The sequence below is a fragment of the Eleutherodactylus coqui genome, chromosome 3, assembly GCF_035609145.1.
Source record: "Eleutherodactylus coqui strain aEleCoq1 chromosome 3, aEleCoq1.hap1, whole genome shotgun sequence".
NCBI classification, from domain to species: Eukaryota; Metazoa; Chordata; class Amphibia; order Anura; family Eleutherodactylidae; genus Eleutherodactylus; species Eleutherodactylus coqui.
Genome location: NC_089839.1, coordinates 318,106,384 through 318,130,937, shown reverse-complemented (window position 1 = coordinate 318,130,937; position 24,554 = coordinate 318,106,384). Strand labels below are relative to the sequence as shown.

Here is a 24,554-nt window from a genome sequence, read left to right as displayed (position 1 = left end):
TGGGGAGGGCGGGATCATGCCGGGTCTAGGAGTGAGGCGGGGTCATTGGGGGGGGGGGGGGTAATGCAGGGTCTAGGAGTGAGGCGGCAGATGGGGGGGTGATGCAGGGTCTAGGAGTGAGGCGGGGCAGTTGGAGGAGGGGGGTGATGCAGGGTCTAGGAGTGAGGTGGGGTAGTTGGGGGGGAGTGATGCAGGGTCTAGGATTGAGGTGGGGTAGTGGGGGGGGAATGATGCAGGGTCTAGGAGTGAGTTGGGGGGGGGGGGGGGGGAATGATGCCGGGTGTAGGAGTGTGGCGGGGTAGTTGGGGGGGAAATGATGAAGGGTCTAGGAGTGAGGTGGGGTAGTTGGGGGGGGGGGGATGATACAGGGTCTAGGAGTGAGGCAGGATATTTAGGGTGGGGGATGATGCAGGGTCTAGGAGTGAGCCGGGGCAGTTGTGGCGATGCAGGGTCTAGGAGTGAGGCGGGGTAGTTGGGGGGGGGGGGGGGGATGATGCCGGGTGTAGGAGTGAGGCGGGGTAGTTGGGGGGGGGGGGAGGGGGGGGGGGAGATGATGCAGGGTCGAGGAGTGAGGTGGGGTAGTTGGGGGGGAAATGATGAAGGGTCTAGGAGTGAGGTGGGGTAGTTGGGGGGGGATCATACAGGGTCTAGGAGTGAGGCGGGGCATTTGGCGGGGGGGGTGATGCAGGGTCTAGGAGTGAGCCGGGGCAGTTGGGGTGGGGGGTGATGCAGGGTCTAGGAGTGAGGTGGGGCAGTTGGGGGGGGGGGGATGGTGCCAGGTCTAGGAGTGAGGTGGGGTATTTGGGGGGGGGGGTAATGCAGGGTCTAGGAGTGAGGCGGGGCAGTTGGGGGGCGGGGGTAATGCAGGGTCTAGGAGTGAGGCGGGGTAGTGGGGGGGGGGGGTGATGCCGGGTGTAGGAGTGAGGCGGGGTAGTTGGGGGGGGGGGGGGGGGGAGATGATGCCGGGTGTAGAAGTGAGGCGGGGTAGTTGGGGGGGGGGGGATGATGCAGGATCCAGGAGTGAGGTGGGGTAGTTGGGGGGGAACTATGCAAGGTCTAGGAGTGAGATGTGGTAGTTGGGGCGGGGGGGGATGATGCAGGGTCTAGGAGTGAGGTGGGGTAGTTGGGGTGGGGTGATGTAGGGTCTAGGAGTGAGGTGGGGTAGTTGGGGTGGCGGGGGATGATGCCGGGTTTAGGAGTGAGGTGGGGTAGTTGGGCGGGGGGGGATGATGTCGGGTTTTGGAGTGACGCGGGGTAGTTGGGCGGGGGGGGGGGATTATGCCGGGTTTAGGAGTGAGGCGGGGTAGTTGGGGCGGGGGGGGGGGGGGGGATGATGCCGGGTTTAGGAGTGAGGCGGGGTAGTTGGGGCGGGGGGGGATGATGCCGGGTTTAGGAGTGAGGTGGGGTAGTTGGGGGGGGGGGGGATGATGCAGGGTCTAGGGGTGAGGCGGGGTCATTGGGGGGGGGGGGGGTAATGCAGGGTCTAGGAGTGAGGCGGGGCAGTTGGGGGGGGTGATGCAGGGTCTAGGAGTGAGGCGGGGCAGTTGGGGGGGTGATGCAGGGTCTAGGAGTGAGGCGGGGCAGTTGGAGGAGGGGGGTGATGCAGGGTCTAGGAGTGAGGTGGGGTAGTTGGGGGGGAATGATGCAGGGTCTAGGATTGAGGTGGGGTAGTGGGGGGGGGGGGGGGATGATGCCGGGTGTAGGAGTGAGGCGGGGTAGTTGGGGGAGGGGGGGGGGGGAGATGATGCAGGGTCGAGGAGTGAGGTGGGGTAGTTGGGGGGGGGATGATGCAGAGTCTAGGAGTGAGGCGGGGTAGCTGGGGGGGGGGGGTAATGCAGGGTCTAGGAGTGAGGCGGGGTAGCTGGGGGGGGAATTATGCAGGGCCTAGGAGTGAGGCGGGGTAGTTGGGGGGGATGCAGGGTCTAGGAGTGTGGTGGGGGTAGTTGGGGGGGGGATGATGCAGGGTCTAGGAGTGAGGCGGGGTAGTTGGGGGGGAGGGCGGGATCATGCTGGGTCTAGGAGTGAGGTGGGGTATTTGGGGGGGGGGGTAATGCAGGGTCTAGGAGTGAGGCGGGGCAGTTGGGGGGGCGGGGGTAATGCAGGGTCTAGGAGTGAGGCGGGGTAGTGGGGGGGGGGGGTGATGCCGGGTGTAGGAGTGAGGCGGGGGTAGTTGGGGGGGGGGGGGGGGGGGATGATGCAGGGTCTAGGAGTGAGGTGGGGTAGTTGGGGGTGGGGTGATGCAGGGTCTAGGAGTGAGGTGGGGTAGTTGGGGGTGGTGGGGGATGATGCCGGGTTTAGGAGTGAGGTGGGGGTAGTTGGGCGGGGGGGGGGATGATGTCGGGTTTTGGAGTGAGGCGGGGTAGTTGGGCGGGGGCGGGGGGATGATGCCGGGTTTAGGAGTGAGGCGGGGTAGTTGGGCGGGGGGGGGGGATGATGTCGGGTTTTGGAGTGAGGCGGGGTAGTTGGGCGGGGGGGGGGGGGGGGGATGATGCCGGGTTTAGGAGTGAGGCGGGGTAGTTGGGGCGGGGGGGGGGGGGGGGATGATGCCGGGTTTAGGAGTGAGGCGGGGTTGTTGGGGCGGGGGGGGATGATGCCGGGTTTAGGAGTGAGGTGGGGTAGTTGGGGGGGGGGGGGGTGATGCAGGGTCTAGGGGTGAGGCGGGGTCATTGGGGGGGGGGGTAATGCAGGGTCTAGGAGTGAGGCGGGGCAGTTGGGGGGCGGGGGGTAATGCAGGGTCTAGGAGTGAGGCGGGGTAGTTGGGGGGGGGGGGGGGGGGGGGATGATGCAGGGTCTAGGAGTGAGGTGGGGTAGTTGGGGGGATGATGCAGGGTCTAGGAGCGAGGTGGGGTAGTTGGGGGGGGGGGATGATGCAGGGTTTAGGAGTGAGGTGGGGTAGTTGGGGGGGGGGGGTGATGCAGGGTCTAGGAGTGAGGTGGGGTAGTTGGGGGGGGGGGATGATGCAGGGTTTAGGAGTGAGGTGGGGTAGTTGGGGGGGGGGGGGTGATGCAGGGTCTAGGAGTGAGGTGGGGTAGTTGGGGGGGGGGGGTGATGCAGGGTCTAGGAGTGAGGTGGGGTAGTTGGGGGGGGGGATGATGCAGGGTTTAGGAGTGAGGTGGGGTAGTTGGGGGGGGGGGGGGGTGATGCAGGGTCTAGGAGTGGGGGAGTAGTTGGGTAAGATGCAGGGTCTAGGTGTGGTGTCTGTTAAGAAAATTGTAGATCAATGCTCGTTAATTGTTCTTTTATTGGATTGTAGAGTAGAAATATGTAGCATGATGCTAGTATAAGTAGTGATGGTTAAACAAAACCCTTCTATAGCCATGCATGGTACTGATGGTACAGACAGGAGATAAGACAGTCTCCCAGACCCCCCCCCCCCCCTCGCATTCATTTTCACTGAATTCATAACGGTCTCATTGTATGTTAAGTTACACCTTTTTGGGCGTTACTATATGTTAATTTTAGTTTTAGCTTATCATGTATTCTTATTAATCCTGGAGGTATGTACTTTTCCTGTGATGTCATTTATGGTATATAAACTGCATACACCTTAGAATAAAGTAGAAATCACTTGATACCGCCTCAGACTGGTGTGATTTGTATTTCTCCTGGGTCAGACTACTACACGCCATCTGATAGTCTTCTCCTTGGTAAACGAATTCTCTTCACAGGGGCGTACTTGGGGGATGATGGAGGGTCTAGGAGGGGGTTGGTTGTTGGGGGATGACGCAGGGTTTAGGGGTGATGCAGGTTCTGGGGCTGGGGGTTTAGTATAGTTCGGGCCTTTGTCACTGGTCTTTTGAATGTACTTGGCTCTGGGGCCACATTTGGCTCCTCCCATCTTACACCATGATGTTATCTTTTCAGGAAACGACGGGCTGTGTGCGCTCGCTGACCTCTTCTCCTCTGACTCCTTGTCCGGGATCCACTATCTCGATGTCAGGTAATGCGCTCGTTCCTCCATCCGCCGGGCAGACCTCGGCCTTGCATGTGCACGGTCGGCCCTCTGTTCATTTCAGTGAGGCGGGCAGGAATATTCTAGCGGGCGCTGCTCAGGGATCGTTGCACTGACAATTAGGGGCACAGGGATAGACCCTACCAATCAGTAAGTTTTCCTGGGGACGGGGAGGAACGTGTTATCGGGGTACAACCTCATTCTAAAGGCAGTTTCACATCACGGTATGGTGGGTGCCAGCGGGCCCGAAGCTGGTGGGGGTGACGTGGGTGCCAGCGGGCCAAGAGCTGGCGGCGGGGGGAATCAGGTCCCTGGGAACCCGTCCTCCTCCCTCTCTCTTCTCTTTAATGTTTCTTGCTTTGTCTTCTCAGTTCCAACTGCATTAAGCCGGACGGACTGCTGCGCTTCGCGAAGAGGTTGGGGGGCTTCGGGAAGATCAAGCTGCGGCAGCTGTCCATCTCCCAGAACCTGCTGGACCGGGACCCTGCACTCGCCCATGAGGCCCTGCAGTCGCTGGAGGGGGTCTGCTGTGTGATCAGTGACAGCTGGGACTCCAGCCAAGCCTTTGTGGACCACGTCAGCGTCATGTGAGGGCCGAGGCAGAATCCAATCCCTGTCCGGGAAGATGTAGGCTCAGTTCAGTTATCGGACACTTGTGGGCGCCGCACGCTTATTACAAGACTAGTTGTGGTAGCTGGTAACATGGTCCAAATACTATGTACCACCTGTCCTTCCTGCCATGTGTAATATGAGGGGGGCTTCCACTCCAGCCCCCCATCCAGCAGGTCCGGCCTCTTGCTTATCCTGTGGATTCCTGCATTGTTTCATTTTTATCTTTGCGGGGTGGGGGTGTCGCGCGGGGCGGGGCGGCGGGCGGGCGGGCGGGGGGGGTTCGCACAGGGGGGGGGCGGGTGCGAGGGTGTCGTGGGGGGGGGGGGGGGGGGTGTGTGAGCGTGTCGCGTGGGGTAGCGGAGCGGTGGGGGGTGTCGCGCAGGGTAGCGGAGCGGTGGGGGTGCACATCCTATTCTCTATTCAGGCCCTGTTCTTAAATGATGTACCCGAGGAACACAAAGATGTGAGGAGGGGGCCCGTCCGTGGGCCTGCAGCCGCAGGGCCGGGGTAGTTCCTAAACCCCTCTGTACTGCTGTTGCACCGATCCCAGAGTGCATTCCTCTATAGGAGACGCTTTCGATACTTGCTGGACTTTCATGGCCCATAGCACCAAGGGGAGAATCCGGCTCAGCCAACGGGAGGACGGGGCTTTTACAAAGTACCTTTTATTACGGAAATAGCAAAAACCTAGAATATGACGGCAGTCGACACAATCCAGCCAGAACAGCCCAATAAAGGTAAAACAGAACAAATATGGGATTTATTTTTTTTGTAATAAAAGGTCTTTTTTTTGTCTCTTCTCAATGGCCAAGCAGGCAGTTCGCTGGGCCGACCCCTCTGTGCTCCGTCCACGTGGTATGCAGGGTGGTTGGGGAGCTGGATTGCCCCTGGGGGCTCTGCCCTGTAGGAATTGGGGAGCTAGATGCTTCCTGGGGGCTCTGTCCTGTGGGTATTCGGGGCGGTTGGCCCCCTGGGGGCTCTGTCCTGTGGGTATTCGGGGCGGTTGGCCCCCTGGGGGCTCTGTCCTGTGGGTATTCGGGGCGGTTGGCCCCCTGGGGGCTCTGTCCTGTGGGTATTCGGGGCGGTTGGCCCCCTGGGGGCTCTGTCCTGTGGGTATTCGGGGCGGTTGGCCCCCTGGGGGCTCTGTCCTGTGGGTATTCGGGGCGGTTGGCCCCCTGGGGGCTCTGTCCTGTGGGTATTCGGGGCGGTTGGCCCCCTGGGGGCTCTGTCCTGTGGGTATTGGGGAGCTGGATGGCCCCTGGGGGCGGCTTGAAGTCATCTTCATACCAGTTGAACCTCTGAGGGAGTTTTTCCCCCCTTCCTCTGATCTCTCTGCAAATCACCATCTTGAGAACTGAAATGTAGAAACCTAAATTTGGGTCAGTCTTGTCCCTTGGGCCGGCCTCATATTGGCTGCAGTAGAGGGCCAGCTGGGCACAGGCCTGGCGGAGGTAAGGCGGTGAGCTTCTCATGAATCCTCCTGCCGTTCTCCAGACGGGGCGCATGTATATCCAGCGGGCAGTGGGTGAGGGGCAGGATGCTGAACTGGATGGAGTGGGGGGACCTTACATACTAGGGGGTCTGTGTGGGCCGGCGGGGGGCCGCCTCCAGCTCTGCTCTCTGAGCACACAACAATGTGGCCTCCACCGTGAGGGTCAAAGCCCGCATGCCCCCGCTGAAAGCCGCTTCCCGCTGTTGTAGCATCTGACTGGCCTTCTCATGATAAATGGTGCAAAAGTGAGCGCCCGCTGCCACGATGTCTGCAGCGTGCAGGGAGGGCGCCCTCCCACGGAGGTGCAGCTGTTGGGTGGGTGCCAGTGGCGCTTCAGTCACAGACTTGTGCTAGGATACACCCCGGTCACCTATGGCTGCGAGGGGACGGGCCTCTGTATTCCGGCTCTGGTCATCCTGAATTTCTGCATGTTTGCCCCAAACCTAGGCTCGACTCTTGTCATAGGAAAGTGGAGACAAGGGGCGGGAGCTCAAAATAAAGGGGCGGAGACTATTGCAACCACTTTTGTATTTGTTTCAATGCATCTAAAAATATAGTTATAACTGTTACACACGTGTCTCCATGGCAACACACTACAGCTGGTATGCGGTGTGGAACGGGCGCTGAATCCACCGAACGGGACAACACGGTGAGCAGCCGCTTCAGGAGAAAATAAATGGCTCTAAAAGTGGTAAATAAATGTATTTGATGCCCCGCCCGCCACCACCCCCCCGTTCCCCGCTACTTACAGACATGGCTGCCGGCAGCATACATCACACGTGTTGCTCCCCATGCCCCATTACACTGGTATGAACACCCCTTCTTCTTCCCTTGGGGGCAGCTGCTGGCTTGGGGTTCACACAGTTCGTATATCTTCCCTGCCGGTTCCTCCCATTGGTATGAGACCCACCGTGAAGACAGATGGAAGTACGGCGGACTTGGCAATGGCACAGAGCGAGGCCTACGTGACGCTACACACGGGCGGGAATTGGACGCAGTGCCAGTCGCAGGCAATCCACCCCTGAAATCTGGAGGTGATCTGCAAATTGTGATGCAAAATTGAAAGCCAGCTTAAAACCTACTTGCAATTCCAGTTGGCACCACAGAGGGCAGCATCAGTCAGTCCCTTATAAAGCACAAGCCAGCGCCTGCAGCAGGAGTCAATGACAGGCAGCGGAGCGCCAGAGGTTGTCTTTGCATGAAGACAGCGGCTCGATTACTGCAGGCATGGCCAGCGTTTGGGATTTGGTGGGGCGCACAGGCTCCTCCCCCAAGGAGAGACTACTTCTGTAGCCCTGCTATACGAGCCCTCGCTGCTCTTCATGCGACCGCTGATGGAATGTGAATGTTATAGCTGTATCCCAGGCCGCCACCAGCACTGGGTCCTGCAGCCCACGCTTATCCGCACAGTGGTGCCACTGCGACAAGTCAGAAGTACAGTCCGTGCCGTCCGCAGGGGGCCGCACCTGGCGGCCATTCACACAGCGACGGCATCTAAACCTAAGAGAAAGCAGAAACAAGAGCTCAGAAGAAGCGTGGAGAGCAGCGGCGCCTGGCCGTGGGAGCAGCACCCACCTCTCATGAGTGTCACTGGCCGTGTCCTCGCGGAGCGTGAAGAGCTCCTTCAGCTCCCCCACCGAGAAGTGTCGCTCCACGTCCTGCTCCTCGTCCACCACGCAGCTGCTCAGAGCCTTCTTATGCGTCTGACGCTGGAGAATCTTCTCCTCGATGGTCCCGGTCTGGAGAGAAGACGGCCGTCACTAACTGTATGGACAAGAGCAGCCGTGAAGACGGCCCATGGACGGCACATACCGAGAGCAGCCGGTAGATGAAACACGTCTTCTTCTGACCGTCCCGCCACACGCGGGCCATCGCCTGCTCATCGTTCGCCGGGTTCCAGTCGGGGTCAAACATCACCAGCCGGTTGGCGCCAATCAGATTGAGACCACAACCTCCGGCCTTACTGCTCAGCATGAAGACGAACTCCGGGCTCTGAGACAAAGGACAAGAGCTGAGCCCAGCGGGTGCGAGCCCCCCGACCCCCCAACACTACACATACCGAGGGGCTGTTGAATCTCTCCACAATGGTCGCTCGCTTCTTAATTGACATTGTCCCATCAAGCCGGACATACAAATACCTGAAGAAACCGACAAGATGTTACTGGAAAGCACCTACCTCGGGGACCGGGATGGAGGCGGCGGCAGGACCAAAGGGAGAGTGAAGAATGGCTGCAGCCGAGATACTTCACGTTACTACTGCACACACATTCTCTAACCGAGCCAATACAGTCGATGGGCCCTGCCCGCCCTCATCGTGGCCCCCCAAACTGTCATACAGGCTCTGACAGCAAAAACATCCCATGTGAGTCGCCTGCCCCGACAGAACGCACCACTTGAGCTACAGGGTGGGGGAGCCTCGGGCACACCCATGATCCCCACTTCATACAAGATGAAGAATTGAGACCAGTTACCTTCGCGCCCTGCAGAGTTTCTCAAACAGGTCCAGCGTTTGCGTGTAGTTGGAGACAAGGACCACTTTGTCGTTGCTCGTACTCCGGGTAATCGCCAGTATGTAATCCAGCACCAGCATTTTACCTGCAGAGATAAGTGGCATCAGCCGCGGGCAGGGAGGTGGCAGCGCGCCCGCATCCGCTTCACGCACCTGATAACTGAGGCTCCACAGACTTGGTGCTGTACCCGGGGGGAAAGAGACTCAGCGCCCCCCGAAACCCCTCTTCCTCCTCCACACACTTGTCGTAGACGAGAGCGGGGTCTGCAGAGGGACACGTGACGTTACGTGTGGACGGTGACCCTTCCCCACCCGCTGCAGCGCGACTACTCACGGTTACAAAGCTTCTTCAGCGAGGTGATGGAGGACAGAGAGGAGACGCTCATCTTGCCGGCCGTCAACTCCTCCACGGGTTTCGCTTGTTTCAAGAACAGTTTGTAGAGTTCAGATTGTAGAGGCGTCAGTCTGCAGGAAACCGGCAACGTCCGCCACAATCACAACACAAGGCGGTCACGAGGCGGCGCACAACGCAACGCGCATGGCCCTAGATTAGAAGAGTGCAGGGCGGCACAATCCAACACTTACCGGCAGCAAATCACCTGCTCTACCTTGACGGGAAGATACTTGGAGAGGATGTCAGACGTCCTTCGGATGAGACACCTGAAGAAAAGAAGCTACCATCATCCGGCCCGCCAAGTGACCCCCAACGGCCACAGCATCCCGAGACAAGACCCTATAGAGGTACCAAGCCGACGGCATCGGACGCAGTGCGAGCCCCACCTGTTTACCACACTGATCAGCTCCTTCAGCTTCTCCTCCCCCTTCTGGCGGTCAGCCACGCTGGCGTCGGCATCTCTCCCCTTTAAGATGGGAACTTCAAACCTCCTCTTGAACTCCGAGGCCGTCCCTGTGCCAGATGAAAGCGGTGCCAATTACAGCGCCTTACAGAGAAGCGCCAGCACCATCTGACGGCCGCATCACCTACCCAGGATGCCCGCATTGACGAAGTGGACCAAGCTGAAGTACTCCAGGAGGTCGTTCTGAATTGGGGTCCCGGAGATGAGGACCCGCCGCGGGGTGTTCAGCTGGTTCAGCGCCTGGTACGTCTGGTTCTCAGAGTTCTTCAGTCTGTGACCCTGGAATAAAGTCATGTAGTAAAACGGAGCTCAGCCTACAGTTGGCGCCAAAGTCTGCCCCACCACAAACCACTATGACTGAAGCTAGGCGCACGGTCATCACTCACTGTATGGCACCATCCGCTGGGCGAAAGAGCTCGTGTGGTGCCCGTGTTCTGCCAGCGACCACTTACCTCATCACACACGACAAGTCCCACACTCCCCTTATGAAGAACCTCAGCGTGAAGGCGGAAGGTTTCGTAGGAAATGATGAGGATGGGCTGAGGGACTCGCAGCCCCCGCTGCTGCATGAATCCGGCTAAAGGGAGGAGAGAGTCAGCGGGGTCGTGTACCTACAGTACCACCACCCTCCCACACTGCATTATGGAGGCACGTTCTCACCCAGCTTGCGGTCGATCTCCTCCTTGGAGCCACCATCGATGGAGAGAGGCTGGATCCTGCCATCCAGCCACTTGCCCACCTCATTGTACCAGTTCTTGACCAGGCTGGACGGGCAGACCACCAGCGCCTTGTCGATCTCCGGGGTACAGTCCGGGCTCTGCCGCAAGAGCGTCCACATTAGAGCGATGCACTGCAGGGTCTTCCCCAGTCCCATTTCATCCGCCATGATGCAGCCATGGCTACTGGGAATCCGCCGGCCGCTCACACATTCCCACAGGAACTTCACGCCCTGCAGAACGCCATAGTGGTACAATGTAGAGAGCGCCAACTCACCGCTGCGCACAACACCGGCCCAATGTATGACTCCGACCCTTACCTCCCGCTGATGTGGCCGCAAAACCTTCCCCAACAGCGGATCCACCACAACGTGAACCGGAAGCTTCTCCCTGCAACAAGAGGCCGGACCCATAAGGAAAAGCAGAGACCACCGGGGAATGGAAGTGGGGGGGGGCATTATGAGTTAATAATATAACTGATAGCTGGTGAGCGGTGAGGTCACTGCTGTATAATATAACTGATAGCGGGAGAGCGGTGATGTCACTGCTGTATAATATAACTGATAGCGGGAGAGCGGTGAGGTCACTGCTGTATAATATAACTGATAGCGGGAGAGCGGTGAGGTCACTGCTGTATAATATAACTGATAGCGGGAGAGCGCTGAGGTCACTGCTGTATAATATAACTGATAGCGGGAGAGCGCTGATGTCACTGCTGTATAATATAACTGATAGAGGGTGAGCGGTGATGTCACTGCTGTATAATATAACTGATAGCGGGAGAGCGGTGATGTCACTGCTGTATAATATAACTGATAGTTGGAGAGCGGTCATGTCACTGCTGTATAATATAACTGATAGCGGGAGAGCGGTGATGTCACTGCTGTATAATATAACTGATAGCGGGAGAGCGGTGAGGTCACTGCTGTATAATATAACTGATAGCGGGAGAGCGGTGAGGTCACTGCTGTATAATATAACTGATAGCGGGAGAGCGCTGAGGTCACTGCTGTATAATATAACTGATAGCGGGAGAGCGCTGATGTCACTGCTGTATAATATAACTGATAGAGGGTGAGCGGTGATGTCACTGCTGTATAATATAACTGATAGCTGGAGAGCGGTGATGTCACTGCTGTATAACTGATAGCTGGAGAGCGGTGATGTCACTGCTGTATAATATAACTGATAGCGGGAGAGCGGTGATGTCACTGCTGTATAATATAACTGATAGCTGGAGAGCGGTGATGTCACTACTGTATAATATAACTGATAGCGGGAGAGCGGTGATGTCACTGCTGTATAATATAACTGATAGCGGGAGAGCGGTGATGTCACTGCTGTATAATATAACTGATAGCGGGAGAGCGGTGAGGTCACTGCTGTATAATATAACTGATAGCGGGAGAGCGGTGAGGTCACTGCTGTATAATATAACTGATAGCAGGAGAGCGGTGATGTCACTGCTGTATAACTGATAGCTGGAGAGCCGTGATGTCACTGCTGTATAATATAACTGATAGAGGGTGAGTGGTGATGTCACTGCTGCATAATATATCTGATAGCGGGAGAGCGGTGATGTCACTGCTGTATAATATAACTGATAGCTGGAGAGCGATGATGTCACTGCTGTATAATATAACTGATAGCGGGAGAGCGGTGATGTCACTGCTGTATAATATAACTGATAGCTGGAGAGCGGTGATGTCACTGCTGTATAATATAACTGATAGCTGGAGAGCGATGATGTCACTGCTGTATAATATAACTGATAGCGGGAGAGCGGTGATGTCACTGCTGTATAATATAACTGATAGCGGGAGAGCGGTGATGTCACTGCTGTATAATATAACTGATAGCGGGAGAGCGGTGATGTCACTGCTGTATAATATAACTGATAGCGGGAGAGTGGTGATGTCACTGCTGTATAATATAACTGATAGCGGGAGAGTGGTGATGTCACTGCTGTATAATATAACTGATAGCGGGAGAGCGGTGATGTCACTGCTGTATAATATATCTGATAGCTGGAGAGCGGTGATGTCACTGATGTATAATATAACTGATAGCGGGAGAGCGGTGATGTCAATGCTGTATAATATAACTGATAGCTGGAGAGCGGTGATGTCACTGCTGTATAATATAACTGATAGCTGGAGAGCGGTGATGTCACTGCCGTATAATATAACTGATAGCTGGAGAGCAGTGATGTCACTGCCGTATAATATAACTGATAGCTGGAGAGCAGTGATGTCAATGCTGTATAGTACCACAGATAGCAGGCAAGATGGAGTCGCTGTATACTAGAAGGACTTACTTGTCTACTGTCAGCTGCTCGGTTGCACTCAGACTTGGGGGTTCGTAGAGAACCAGCGCCCCTTCCTGGTCGGGGTCATGCAGCGCTCTCCGCACTCCGGCTTTCTTGATCCCCAAAGCTCGCAGTCCTGTACCGCCTGTAGAGCAAAACAGCAAAAATTGAATAAGCCAGCTAGTTTGGCGCTGTTATGGGAATAAATCATATAAAAGAAGATTTCAGTGATTGCTGCAGATTGGTGATAATGAGATGCGTCATGCATGAATACATGTATCTGAACTCACGGACGCTCTCAGTCAGCCCCCATACCCTTCTAGTTTATTGAAAGGAAGTACAATACAGTTATACTGAATATAACGCACCAATTACATGCACACCTCCCAACATCGTAACAACTCATGATTGACCTAGGCTACGGGAGGATATAGGGGTAGGAGACGAACAGGTGGAATCTCTGTGGGTAGAAATACAGGGAGGAAAAAATAACAAAATCCTGATAGGGGTCTTCTATCGACCACCAAAAGCAACAGAAGAAACTGAAACCTTACTTCTAAGGCAGATAGAAGAGGTGTCAAACCGAAACAAAGTAATTATCATGGGGGACTTTAATTATCGGGATATAACATGGGAGAAGGAAACCTGCAAATCTCATAGGGGGGATAAGTTCTTGAGAACAATTAACCCTTTCCTATCCACTGTCTGACGTCTTCCTACATTCTGATTGAAGCTTGTACAGCTCCAATGTCAGAAGACATCCAACAGGGTATTCTTACCGTCTATTGCCAGCCACTCCGCTGTTGGAGCCTCTCTGGCGCACACACTGGCTTCAGTCAGCAGATGGCGCCGTTATATAACAGCAAAATGAGAAAGCCTTTTAGAAAACCCTGAATACAAAATTGGATTGGAAAGTGTTAAAGATAACTACCTTACCCAACTTGTGCGGGAGCCAACGAGAGGGAGGGCCACTCTGGACTTAGTACTAACTAACAAACCAGACAGAATCATGGGGGTGCAGGAGGGGTACTTGGGGAACAGCGACCACAATATAATCTATTTCCAGCTTTCATTCAATAGGAAGCCTTATCAGGGAGCGACAAAGAAACTAAACTTTAGTAAAGCAACATTTGATGAGCCCAGAACTACTATCGGTAACATTAATTGGGACAACATCCTCAAAAATATCAGTACAGAGGACAAATGGGAGAAGTTCAAAAGGATCCTAATCGCCTCATGTGAGCAGTTCATTCCCTTTAAAAATAAAAGAAACTCAGCTAAAAGGAAACCAATGTGGCTCGACAAGACGGTAAGAGGGGCAATAAACGAAAAAAAGAAAGCGTTCAAACTACTAAAGCAAGAAGGCAGCGAAGAAGCGCTAAAATCATACAGGGAAAAAAACAAAATATGCAAAGATACGATCAAAACTGCCAAGGAGGAAGCAGAAAGACGGATCGCAAAAGAGAGCAGAAACAACCCAAAGCTATTTTTCAACTATATTAACAGCAAAAGGATTTGCAGGGAGAGCGCTGGCCCTTTAAAAAACAATGCAGGAGAAATCATTGATGATGACGAAGGGAAAGCAAATCTACTAAACAGTTTCTTCTCAAGTGTATTCACAAACGAAAAGGAAATGCCACACGAGCTACAGGGGAATAAAATGAACCCCTCACAAAATATCTCATACCTAACGCAGGAGGAGGTGCGGAAGCGACTAAAGAAGACTAAAATTGATAAATCGCCGGGCGCAGATGGATTACACCCAAGGATACTAAGGGAACTAAGTGACGAGATAGCTAGGCCGCTATACCTAATATTTCTAGACACTAAAGAGACCGGGGTTGTACCATTGGATTGGCGCATTGCCGACGTGGTTCCAATTTATAAAAAGGGGACCAAAAGTGAGCCTGGTAACTACAGGCCGGTAAGTCTCACTTCAGTAACGGGAAAAATTTTCGAGGGGATTCTGAGAGACGCCATCGATGAGTACCTCAAGGAGATTAAGGGAATAACTCCTCACCAGCATGGATTCATGAAGGGTCGCTCATGTCAGACAAATCTGATCAGTTTCTACGATGAAGTAAGCTCTAAGCTGGACCAGGGAGAATCTATTGATCTCGTATATCTGGACTTCTCTAAAGCCTTTGACACCGTGCCACATAATAAGCTAATATACAAATGAGGCAGCTCGGATTGGGCGAAAACGTGTGTAAGTGGGTAAAGAACTGGCAGAGATAGAAAGCAGAGGGTGGTAATAAATGGTTCGTACTCTGATTGGGCCCCCGTCACTAGTGGGGGCCACAGGGTTCAGTATTGGGCCCCACTCTGTTCAGTATATTTATCAACGACCTGATAGAGGGGCTGCACAGCAAAATATCAATATTTGTAGATGATACAAAATTATACAATATAATTAATGCAACGGAGGACAATGTGCGGCTACAAACGGACCGAGATAAGCCGGGGGATCGGGGGGGGGGGGATGGAGGTCAATGTGGATAAATGTAAGGTTCTGCACATGGGTAGGAGGAACGGATGTCACCAATATACACTAAATGGGGTACAGCTAGAGAAAAGACCTGGGGTACTAGTGGGCTGTAGACTAAACTGCAGTAACCAATGCCAGTCAGCTGCTGCAAAAGCTAATAAAGTCTTGGGTGCAGTAAAAGAGGTATAGGGGCGAAGGACGAGAACATTATCCTTCCATTATATAAGGCACTTGTCAGGCCTCACATGGAATACTGCGCACAGATCTGGTCACTGGGGCTCAGGAAAGATGTTACAGTGCTGGAGGGGTTCAAAGAAGGGCAACTAAACTAATACATGGAATGATGGGACTGGAATACCCAGAGAGGCACCAAAACTGGGATTATTCACCCCAGAAAACAGACGGCTAAGGGGCCACCAAATAACTCTGTATAAATCCATGAGGGGACGATACAAGGATCTCTGCCAGGATCTGTTTATACCCAGGACTGCGACGGTAACAAGAGGACATCCGCTACGATTAGAGGAAAGCAGGTTTCATCACCAACACAGAAGGGGGTTCTTTACTGTAAGAGCAGTGAGACTGTGGAACTCTCTGCCTGAGGACGTGGTGATGGCAGGATCCATAGAGGAGGTTAAGAGGGACTAGCTGCCTTTCTGTGATATTACAGGGTACGGACAGTACGTGGCCAGCAGGTTGGTGATCCGGGGCTTACAGACAGGTAGGTACTATTAGAGGTTGGTCTGGGGATTATTCTGGCTGTCATTATGGAGTTGGGAAGGAATTTCCCCCCAAAGGGCTAGTTGGCTCCTGCCTCTTGGGGTTTTTGCCTTCCCCTGGCAGGCTGGATGGGCATGGTGTGCCCGCAGCCTCACATACTATGTAACAACGCTGATGAGTCACATGTTCACGCCCGCAGTGTTTGTCGCTATGGCAACACATAACTCCTATATACCCGTTACCCTGTATATACCAGACTAGAATAGCCAACTCGTTAACCATTTAACTGCTGGCTATTTCCATTGAAGGTATATATATATATGTTTGCCTAGGCTGATTTAAGAGACCCCTATGACTACTGCGCCAGCTGCGGCACGGGCACATGCGGCCCACCCGTCACTCACCCTTGTAGTCCGGGATCGGCACTCGGAAGGGTTTGGATAAAATGCTGCGGATAAAGGCCTCCTGCGGACGAGAGAGCGGTCAGCACAGGGCGGAGCTTACAGGGAGCGCTGCCCCCGATCCTGCGTGGCACACGGCCGCACTCACATGCTCGCGGCTATCCACACACGCAGGCTGGTTAGTCAGCGGCTTACGGTACGGCGATGACGCCCGCCCATCCTCGCTGCGGCTTCTTTTGGGTGCCTAGAAGACAGTCCGCCTGATTACTGATCGCCATCATCACGGGCGCGGCGGTCACATGACACGCCGCCATCACTCACCGCCTCCTCACGCCAGTCATCACCCAACGATCCATCGCGGCTCCTCTTCGCCAGCTGGCTGGGGGCCAAACTCCGTCTCTAGAAATAAAGATGGCGACCTGAGTGTAATAAGACGCCACCAGAGGGCAGACCCACCGCTTCCTTCGCCTGCGTCCGCGGCAAGCCGACCGACCTCCGAAACCGACCCGCGGCGACCGCATCCGACCCCAGGGACCGTCCCCCTGCGCCCCGCATCCGACCCCAGGGACCGACCCCCTGCGCCCCGCATCCGACCCACGGCGACCGCATCCGACCCCAGGGACCGACCCACGGCGACCGCATCCGACCCCAGGGACCGACCCCCTGCGCCCCGCATCCGACCCCAGGGACCGTACCCCTGCGCCCCGCATCCGACCCCAGGGACCGTACCCCTGCGCCCCGCATCCGACCCCAGGGACCGACCCCCTGCGCCCCGCATCCGACCCACGGCGACCGCATCCGACCCCTGGGACCGACCCCCTGCGCCCCGCATCCGACCCCAGGGACCGACCCCCTGCGCCCCGCATTCGACCCCAGGGACCGACCCCCTGCGCCCCGCATCCGACCCCAGGGACCGACCCCCTGCGCCCCGCATCCGACCCCAGGGACCGTCCCCCTGCGCCCCGCATCCGACCCCAGGGACCGTCCCCCTGCGCCCCGCATCCGACCCCAGGGACCGTCCCCCTGCACCCCGCATCCGACCCCAGGGACCGTCCCCCTGCGCCCCGCATCCGACCCCAGGGACCGACCCCCTGCGCCCCGCATCCGACCCCAGGGACCGACCCCCTGCGCCCCGCATCCGACCCACGGCGACCGCATCCGACCCCTGGGACCGACCCCCTGCGCCCCGCATCCGACCCCAGGGACCGACCCCCTGCGCCCCGCATCCGACCCCAGGGACCGACCCCCTGCGCCCCGCATCCGACCCCAGGGACCGACCCCCTGCGCCCCGCATCCGACCCCAGGGACCGACCCCCTGCGCCCCGCATCCGACCCCAGGGACCGTCCCCCTGCGCCCCGCATCCGACCCCAGGGACCGTCCCCCTGCGCCCCGCATCCGACCCCAGGGACCGTCCCCCTGCGCCCCGCATCCGACCCCAGAGACCGTCCCCCTGCGCCCCGCATCCGACCCCAGGGACCGTCCCCCTGCGCCCCGCATCCGACCCCAGGGACCGTCCCCCTGCGCCCCGCATCCGACCCCAGGGTCCGTCCCCGCCACCCACCTGACCAATCGTCCAACTGGTCACCTTCACCCACATCTGACCCATGGTAACCCCACCTACCGGCCCCCTCCCAAACTATCTGTAACTGGCACCCGGGGCCCCTGAGGGGGGAGCATACGACAGCCTCTGCGGGGCCCCGACACCTAGCGCAGTCCTGGCCGGGCTTACCATGCTGTCTGATTAGGCCAGCCGGCCGCTTCCATCTCTGCCAGCCTAGTCAAGCGTCCCGCGCCCGCCAGAGAACAGCGCGCACGCCGGAAGTTGTAGTTTTTCGCCTCCTGCACGACAGTCATTAGAGCGCATCTCGGACTACATTACCCAGAGGCGCTGTGCGGCGGACGACCCTGTACGGCAACACGCACGGCGCTCGTCGCTATGGTAACTGCTTGACTTCGCTGCATCTAGATCTGCTAGAACTGCGCAGAACTGGATGTGTCCGGACTACTGGAAGGGCCGAACAACCAGGGGGACCATGCAGAGGAACACACTGCCCCCATGAGGAAGATACAGCTCCCAGCAAGGTGGAGAATACAAACCTGCTAAATATCAACGGAGGATATAGGGAGCCGGGGCCCAATACAGACCGACGCTCCGACCATACACAGCCGGGGCCCAGTACAGACCGACGCTCCGACCATACACAGCCGGGGCCCAGTACAGACCGACGCTCCGACCATACACAGCGGGGCCCAGACCGACGCTCCGACCATACACAGCCGGGGCCCAGACCGACGCTCCGACCATACACAGCCGGGGCCCAGTACAGACCGACGCTCCGACCATACACAGCCGGGGCCCAGTACAGACCGACGCTCCGACCATACACAGCCGGGGCCCAGTACAGACCGACGCTCCGACCATACACAGCGGGGCCCAGACCGACGCTCCGACCATACACAGCGGGGCCCAGACCGACGCTCCGACCATACACAGCGGGGCCCAGACCGACGCTCCGACCATACACAGCCGGGGCCCAGTACAGACCGACGCTCCGACCATACACAGCCGGGGCCCAGTACAGACCGACGCTCCGACCATACACAGCCGGGGCCCAGTACAGACCGACGCTCCGACCATACACAGCCGGGGCCCAGTACAGACCGACGCTCCGACCATACACAGCCGGGGCCCAGTACAGACCGACGCTCCGACCATACACAGCCGGGGCCCAGTACAGACCGACGCTCCGACCATACACAGCCGGGGCCCAGTACAGACCGACGCTCCGACCATACACAGCCGGGGCCCAGTACAGACCGACGCTCCGACCATACACAGCCGGGGCCCAGTACAGACCGACGCTCCGACCATACACAGCCGGGGCCCAGACCGACGCTCCGACCATACACAGCCGGGGCCCAGACCGACGCTCCGACCATACACAGCCGGGGCCCAGACCGACGCTCCGACCATACACAGCCGGGGCCCAGTACAGACCGACGCTCCGACCATACACAGCCGGGGCCCAGTACAGACCGACGCTCCGACCATACACAGCCGGGGCCCAGTACAGACCGACGCTCCGACCATACACAGCCGGGGCCCAGTACAGACCGACGCTCCGACCATACACAGCCGGGGCCCAGTACAGACCGACGCTCCGACCATACACAGCCGGGGCCCAGTACAGACCGACGCTCCGACCATACACAGCCGGGGCCCAGACCGACGCTCCGACCATACACAGCCGGGGCCCAGACCGACGCTCCGACCATACACAGCCGGGGCCCAGACCGACGCTCCGACCATACACAGCCGGGGCCCAGACCGACGCTCCGACCATACACAGCCGGGGCCCAGACCGACGCTCCGACCATACACAGCCGGGGCCCAGACCGACGCTCCGACCATACACAGCCGGGGCCCAGACCAGACCGACGCTCCGACCATACACAGCCGGGGCCCAGACCAGACCGACGCTCCGACCATACACAGCCGGGGCCCAGACCAGACCGACGCTCCGACCATACACAGCCGGGGCCCAGACCAGACCGACGCTCCGACCATACACTGCCGGGGCCCAGACCAGACCGACGCTCCGACCATACACAGCCGGGGCCCAGACCAGACCGACGCTCCGACCATACACAGCCGGGGCCCAGACCAGACCGACGCTCCGACCATACACAGCCGGGGCCCAGACCAGACCGACGCTCCGACCATACACAGCCGGGGCCCAGACCAGACCGACGCTCCGACCATACACAGCCGGGGCCCAGACCAGACCGACGCTCCGACCATACACAGCCGGGGCCCAGACCAGACCGACGCTCCGACCATACACAGCCGGGGCCCAGACCAGACCGACGCTCCGACCATACACAGCCGGGGCCCAGACCAGACCGACGCTCCGACCATACACAGCCGGGGCCCAGACCAGACCGACGCTCCGACCATACACAGCCGGGGCCCAGACCAGACCGACGCTCCGACCATACACAGCCGGGGCCCAGACCGACGCTCCGACCATACACAGCCGGGGCCCAGACCGACGCTCCGACCATACACAGCCGGGGCCCAGACCGACGCTCCGACCATACACAGCCGGGGCCCAGACCGACGCTCCGACCATACACAGCCGGGGCCCAGACCGACGCTCCGACCATACACAGCCGGGGCCCAGACCGACGCTCCGACCATACACAGCCGGGGCCCAGACCGACGCTCCGACCATACACAGCCGGGGCCCAGACCGACGCTCCGACCATACACAGCCGGGGCCCAGACCGACGCTCCGACCATACACAGCCGGGGCCCAGACCGACGCTCCGACCATACACAGCCGGGGCCCAGTACAGACCGACGCTCCGACCATACACAGCCGGGGCCCAGTACAGACCGACGCTCCGACCATACACAGCCGGGGCCCAGTACAGACCGACGCTCCGACCATACACAGCCGGGGCCCAGTACAGACCGACGCTCCGACCATACACAGCCGGGGCCCAGACCGACGCTCCGACCATACACAGCCGGGGCCCAGACCGACGCTCCGACCATACACAGCCGGGGCCCAGACCGACGCTCCGACCATACACAGCCGGGGCCCAGTACAGACCGACGCTCCGACCATACACAGCCGGGGCCCAGTACAGACCGACGCTCCGACCATACACAGCCGGGGCCCAGTACAGACCGACGCTCCGACCATACACAGCCGGGGCCCAGTACAGACCGACGCTCCGACCATACACAGCCGGGGCCCAGTACAGACCGACGCTCCGACCATACACAGCCGGGGCCCAGTACAGACCGACGCTCCGACCATACACAGCCGGGGCCCAGACCGACGCTCCGACCATACACAGCCGGGGCCCAGACCGACGCTCCGACCATACACAGCCGGGGCCCAGACCGACGCTCCGACCATACACAGCCGGGGCCCAGACCGACGCTCCGACCATACACAGCCGGGGCCCAGACCGACGCTCCGACCATACACAGCCGGGGCCCAGACCGACGCTCCGACCATACACAGCCGGGGCCCAGACCAGACCGACGCTCCGACCATACACAGCCGGGGCCCAGACCAGACCGACGCTCCGACCATACACAGCCGGGGCCCAGACCAGACCGACGCTCCGACCATACACAGCCGGGGCCCAGACCAGACCGACGCTCCGACCATACACAGCCGGGGCCCAGACCAGACCGACGCTCCGACCATACACAGCCGGGGCCCAGACCAGACCGACGCTCCGACCATACACAGCCGGGGCCCAGACCAGACCGACGCTCCGACCATACACAGCCGGGGCCCAGACCAGACCGACGCTCCGACCATACACAGCCGGGGCCCAGACCAGACCGACGCTCCGACCATACACAGCCGGGGCCCAGACCAGACCGACGCTCCGACCATACACAGCCGGGGCCCAGACCAGACCGACGCTCCGACCATACACAGCCGGGGCCCAGACCGACGCTCCGACCATACACAGCCGGGGCCCAGACCAGACCGACGCTCCGACCATACACAGCCGGGGCCCAGACCGACGCTCCGACCATACACAGCCGGGGCCCAGACCGACGCTCCGACCATACACAGCCGGGGCCCAGACCGACGCTCCGACCATACACAGCCGGGGCCCAGACCGACGCTCCGACCATACACAGCCGGGGCCCAGACCGACGCTCCGACCATACACAGCCGGGGCCCAGACCGACGCTCCGACCATACACAGCCGGGGCCCAGACCGACGCTCCCACCATACACAGCCGGGGCCCAGACCGACGCTCCGACCATACACAGCCGGGGCCCAGACCGACGCTCCCACCATACACAGCCGGGGCCCAGACCGACGCTCCCACCATACACAGCCGGGGCCCAGACCGACGCTCCCACCGTGCACGGCCGGGGCCCAGACGGACGCTCCCACCGTGCACGGCCGGGGCCCAGACGGACGCTCCCACCGTGCACGGCCGGGGCCCAGTAAAAGTGCTACTTTTCAGCTTCCTGTCTCGCCGCGTGGACAGTTTGACGTGCGGACGGTCGTAATAACGCCTGAATCAGCCTGTGTAAGGACGGGCCGTGACTTTTTCCCGCACAGCAGCGCTCGTATGTATGACTCCATTTAAAAGAATCCAGTTCATATTTGCGCCAGTTTTGTGAGTCTCGCACTGCAAAGAGATCAGCGCTTGTGTGAATCCGGCCTGCAGCGCTGATACCTTACGGGGCCTTACTGATCCATACGTGTGGGCTTGGTGGTCGCATTAACTATCTAGCAGGAGAAGGCCAGAGCCAAGGGATCCGTGCAGAGGAGGAGTGCAGAAGGCGCATCCTGAGGAACGAGGACTAGGAGTTCACAGAGAACTGACCGCAAGCATAAAGATTAACATCAAAGTGAAACATGAAGCCTCTTCTGGAGTCCAGGGTAATTACAAAGAGGTTCCCCAGGGGCCCCGTGAGCACCAGACTCTTCTGATCATTAATGAGGGTCCCTGAGGACCTCCATCATCTTCCCCACAACTCAGTTTAAGCTTTAAGTTATAAACAGATAAGGCTGAAAAACATGAATTCTGACTCTTCTGCTTTCTGCATTTCTGCATAGGAGCAGCATAAAGCCCTCATCCCTGCCGCACCTCCTCAGCCGGGAGGAACGGGCGCACCTCCTCAGCCGGGAGGAACGGGCGCACCCCCTCAGCCGGGAGGAACGGGCGCACCCCCCTCAGCCGGGAGGAACGGGCGCACCCCCCTCAGCCGGGAGGAACGGGCGCACCCCCTCGGCCGGGAGGAACGGGCGCACCCCCTCGGCCGGGAGGAACGGGCGCACCCCCTCGGCCGGGAGGAACGGGCGCACCCCCTCGGCCGGGAGGAACGGGCCCACCCCATCGGCCGGGAGGAACGGGCCCACCCCATCGGCCGGGAGGAACGGGCCCACCCCATCGGCCGGGAGGAACGGGCCCACCCCATCGGCCGGGAGGAACGGGCCCACCCCATCGGCCGGGAGGAACGGGTGCACCCCCCTCAGCCGGGAGGAACGGGCGCACCCCCTCGGCCGGGAGGAACGGGCCCACCCCCTCGGCCGGGAGGAACGGGCCCACCCCATCGGCCGGGAGGAACGGGCCCACCCCATCGGCCGGGAGGAACGGGCGCACCCCCTCGGCCGGGAGGAACGGGCGCACCCCCTCGGCCGGGAGGAACGGGCGCACCCCCTCGGCCGGGAGGAACGGGCCCACCCCATCGGCCGGGAGGAACGGGCCCACCCCATCGGCCGGGAGGAACGGGCCCACCCCATCGGCCGGGAGGAACGGGCGCACCCCCTCGGCCGGGAGGAACGGGCCCACCCACTCGGCCGGGAGGAACGGACGCACCCCCTCGGCCGGGAGGAACGGACGCACCCCCTCGGCCGGGAGGAACGGGCGCACCCCCTCGGCCGGGAGGAACGGGCCCACCCCCTCGGCCGGGAGGAACGGGCCCACCCCCTCGGCCGGGAGGAACGGGCCCACCCCCTCGGCCGGGAGGAACGGGCGCACCCCCTCGGCCGGGAGGAACGGGCCCACCCCCTCGGCCGGGAGGAACGGGCCCACCCCCTCGGCCGGGAGGAACGGGCCCACCCCCTCGGCCGGGAGGAACGGGCGCACCTCCTCGGCCTGGAGGAACCGGCGCACCTCCGTAAGTTTACATACGGATTCATAATTTGCATTTCCCTCGCTCAGAATAATTTGATTTGAAAAACTTCAGAAATCTCTGAAAATGCAGAATCTACATATGCAGGTTGAGAAGCCATCCTCATCCTCTCTTGTAGGGTGCAGACAAGATACATCATCTACACCCATCATCCAGATAGAGAACCACCATCCACAACCATCATACAGCTAGAGAACCATCATACCCATCATTCAGATAGAGAACCACATCCATCATCTAGATACAGGCTCAAAAAAACAGATAGAGACCTCTTATGCATGCCCATCATTCAGATCAAGACCCACCATGCATGCCCATTATCGAGATAGAGATCCACTATCCATCATCTAGATAGAAACCCAATATCCAAACTCAACGATCTCCTACCCATCTACTGAACACATTACCCCAGATGACATCACACAACCTTATCTGTTCCCCTTTCTACTGACCACACAGCCACAGATGGCATCACAACCCTAATTACCTACCCCATATATTGACCACAGAGCACTAAATGACATCACACAACCTGATCTCCTGCACTATCTACTGACCACACAGCACTACATGACATCATACAACTTGATCCCCTCCCCCAACTACTGACAACACAATTTCCATATGCAGGAGTCCGGCTTTTGTGAGAAATAACCTTGCTTTTATTCCAATACCTTTGTGCTCATACAGACAGAGTTCGCGTTTCGGTTCACACAGAACCTCGCTCACCTCTGACTAACAGACATTACACAGACCTTTAAAAAAGCTTAACATATAATTAATTGATTAAAAACATGTGTTAACCCC

At 58.8% G+C, this 24,554-nt stretch overlaps 2 protein-coding genes across 2 annotated transcripts in view; one reads left to right on the top strand and one right to left on the bottom strand.

Moving 5' to 3' along the window:
* Positions 1-4,809, top strand: part of LRRC41 (leucine rich repeat containing 41) — a 41,806-nt gene extending 36,997 nt beyond the window's left edge. Inside the window, exons 9-10 of the mRNA XM_066598043.1 lie at positions 3,865-3,940; positions 4,324-4,809. Coding sequence (XP_066454140.1) covers positions 3,865-3,940; positions 4,324-4,543 — 296 coding nt within the window. The 3' untranslated portion in view covers positions 4,544-4,809. The remainder of the gene's footprint in view (positions 1-3,864; positions 3,941-4,323) is intronic.
* A 1,983-nt stretch (positions 4,810-6,792) lies between these two features.
* RAD54L (RAD54 like) lies at positions 6,793-17,864 on the bottom strand. Its single transcript, XM_066598042.1, has 18 exons — positions 17,786-17,864; positions 16,377-16,454; positions 16,204-16,299; positions 16,059-16,119; positions 12,456-12,591; positions 10,459-10,528; positions 10,083-10,371; positions 9,875-9,999; positions 9,551-9,701; positions 9,346-9,472; positions 9,151-9,225; positions 8,900-9,030; positions 8,719-8,829; positions 8,528-8,651; positions 8,116-8,194; positions 7,869-8,048; positions 7,632-7,795; positions 6,793-7,556 (listed from the first exon to the last, which is right to left on the bottom strand). Exons 1-18 carry the CDS (start codon positions 17,786-17,788, stop codon positions 7,355-7,357), a joined length of 2,202 nt encoding a protein of 733 aa, XP_066454139.1. The 5' UTR covers positions 17,789-17,864; the 3' UTR covers positions 6,793-7,354.
* Between the last annotated feature and the right edge of the window lie 6,690 nt (positions 17,865-24,554).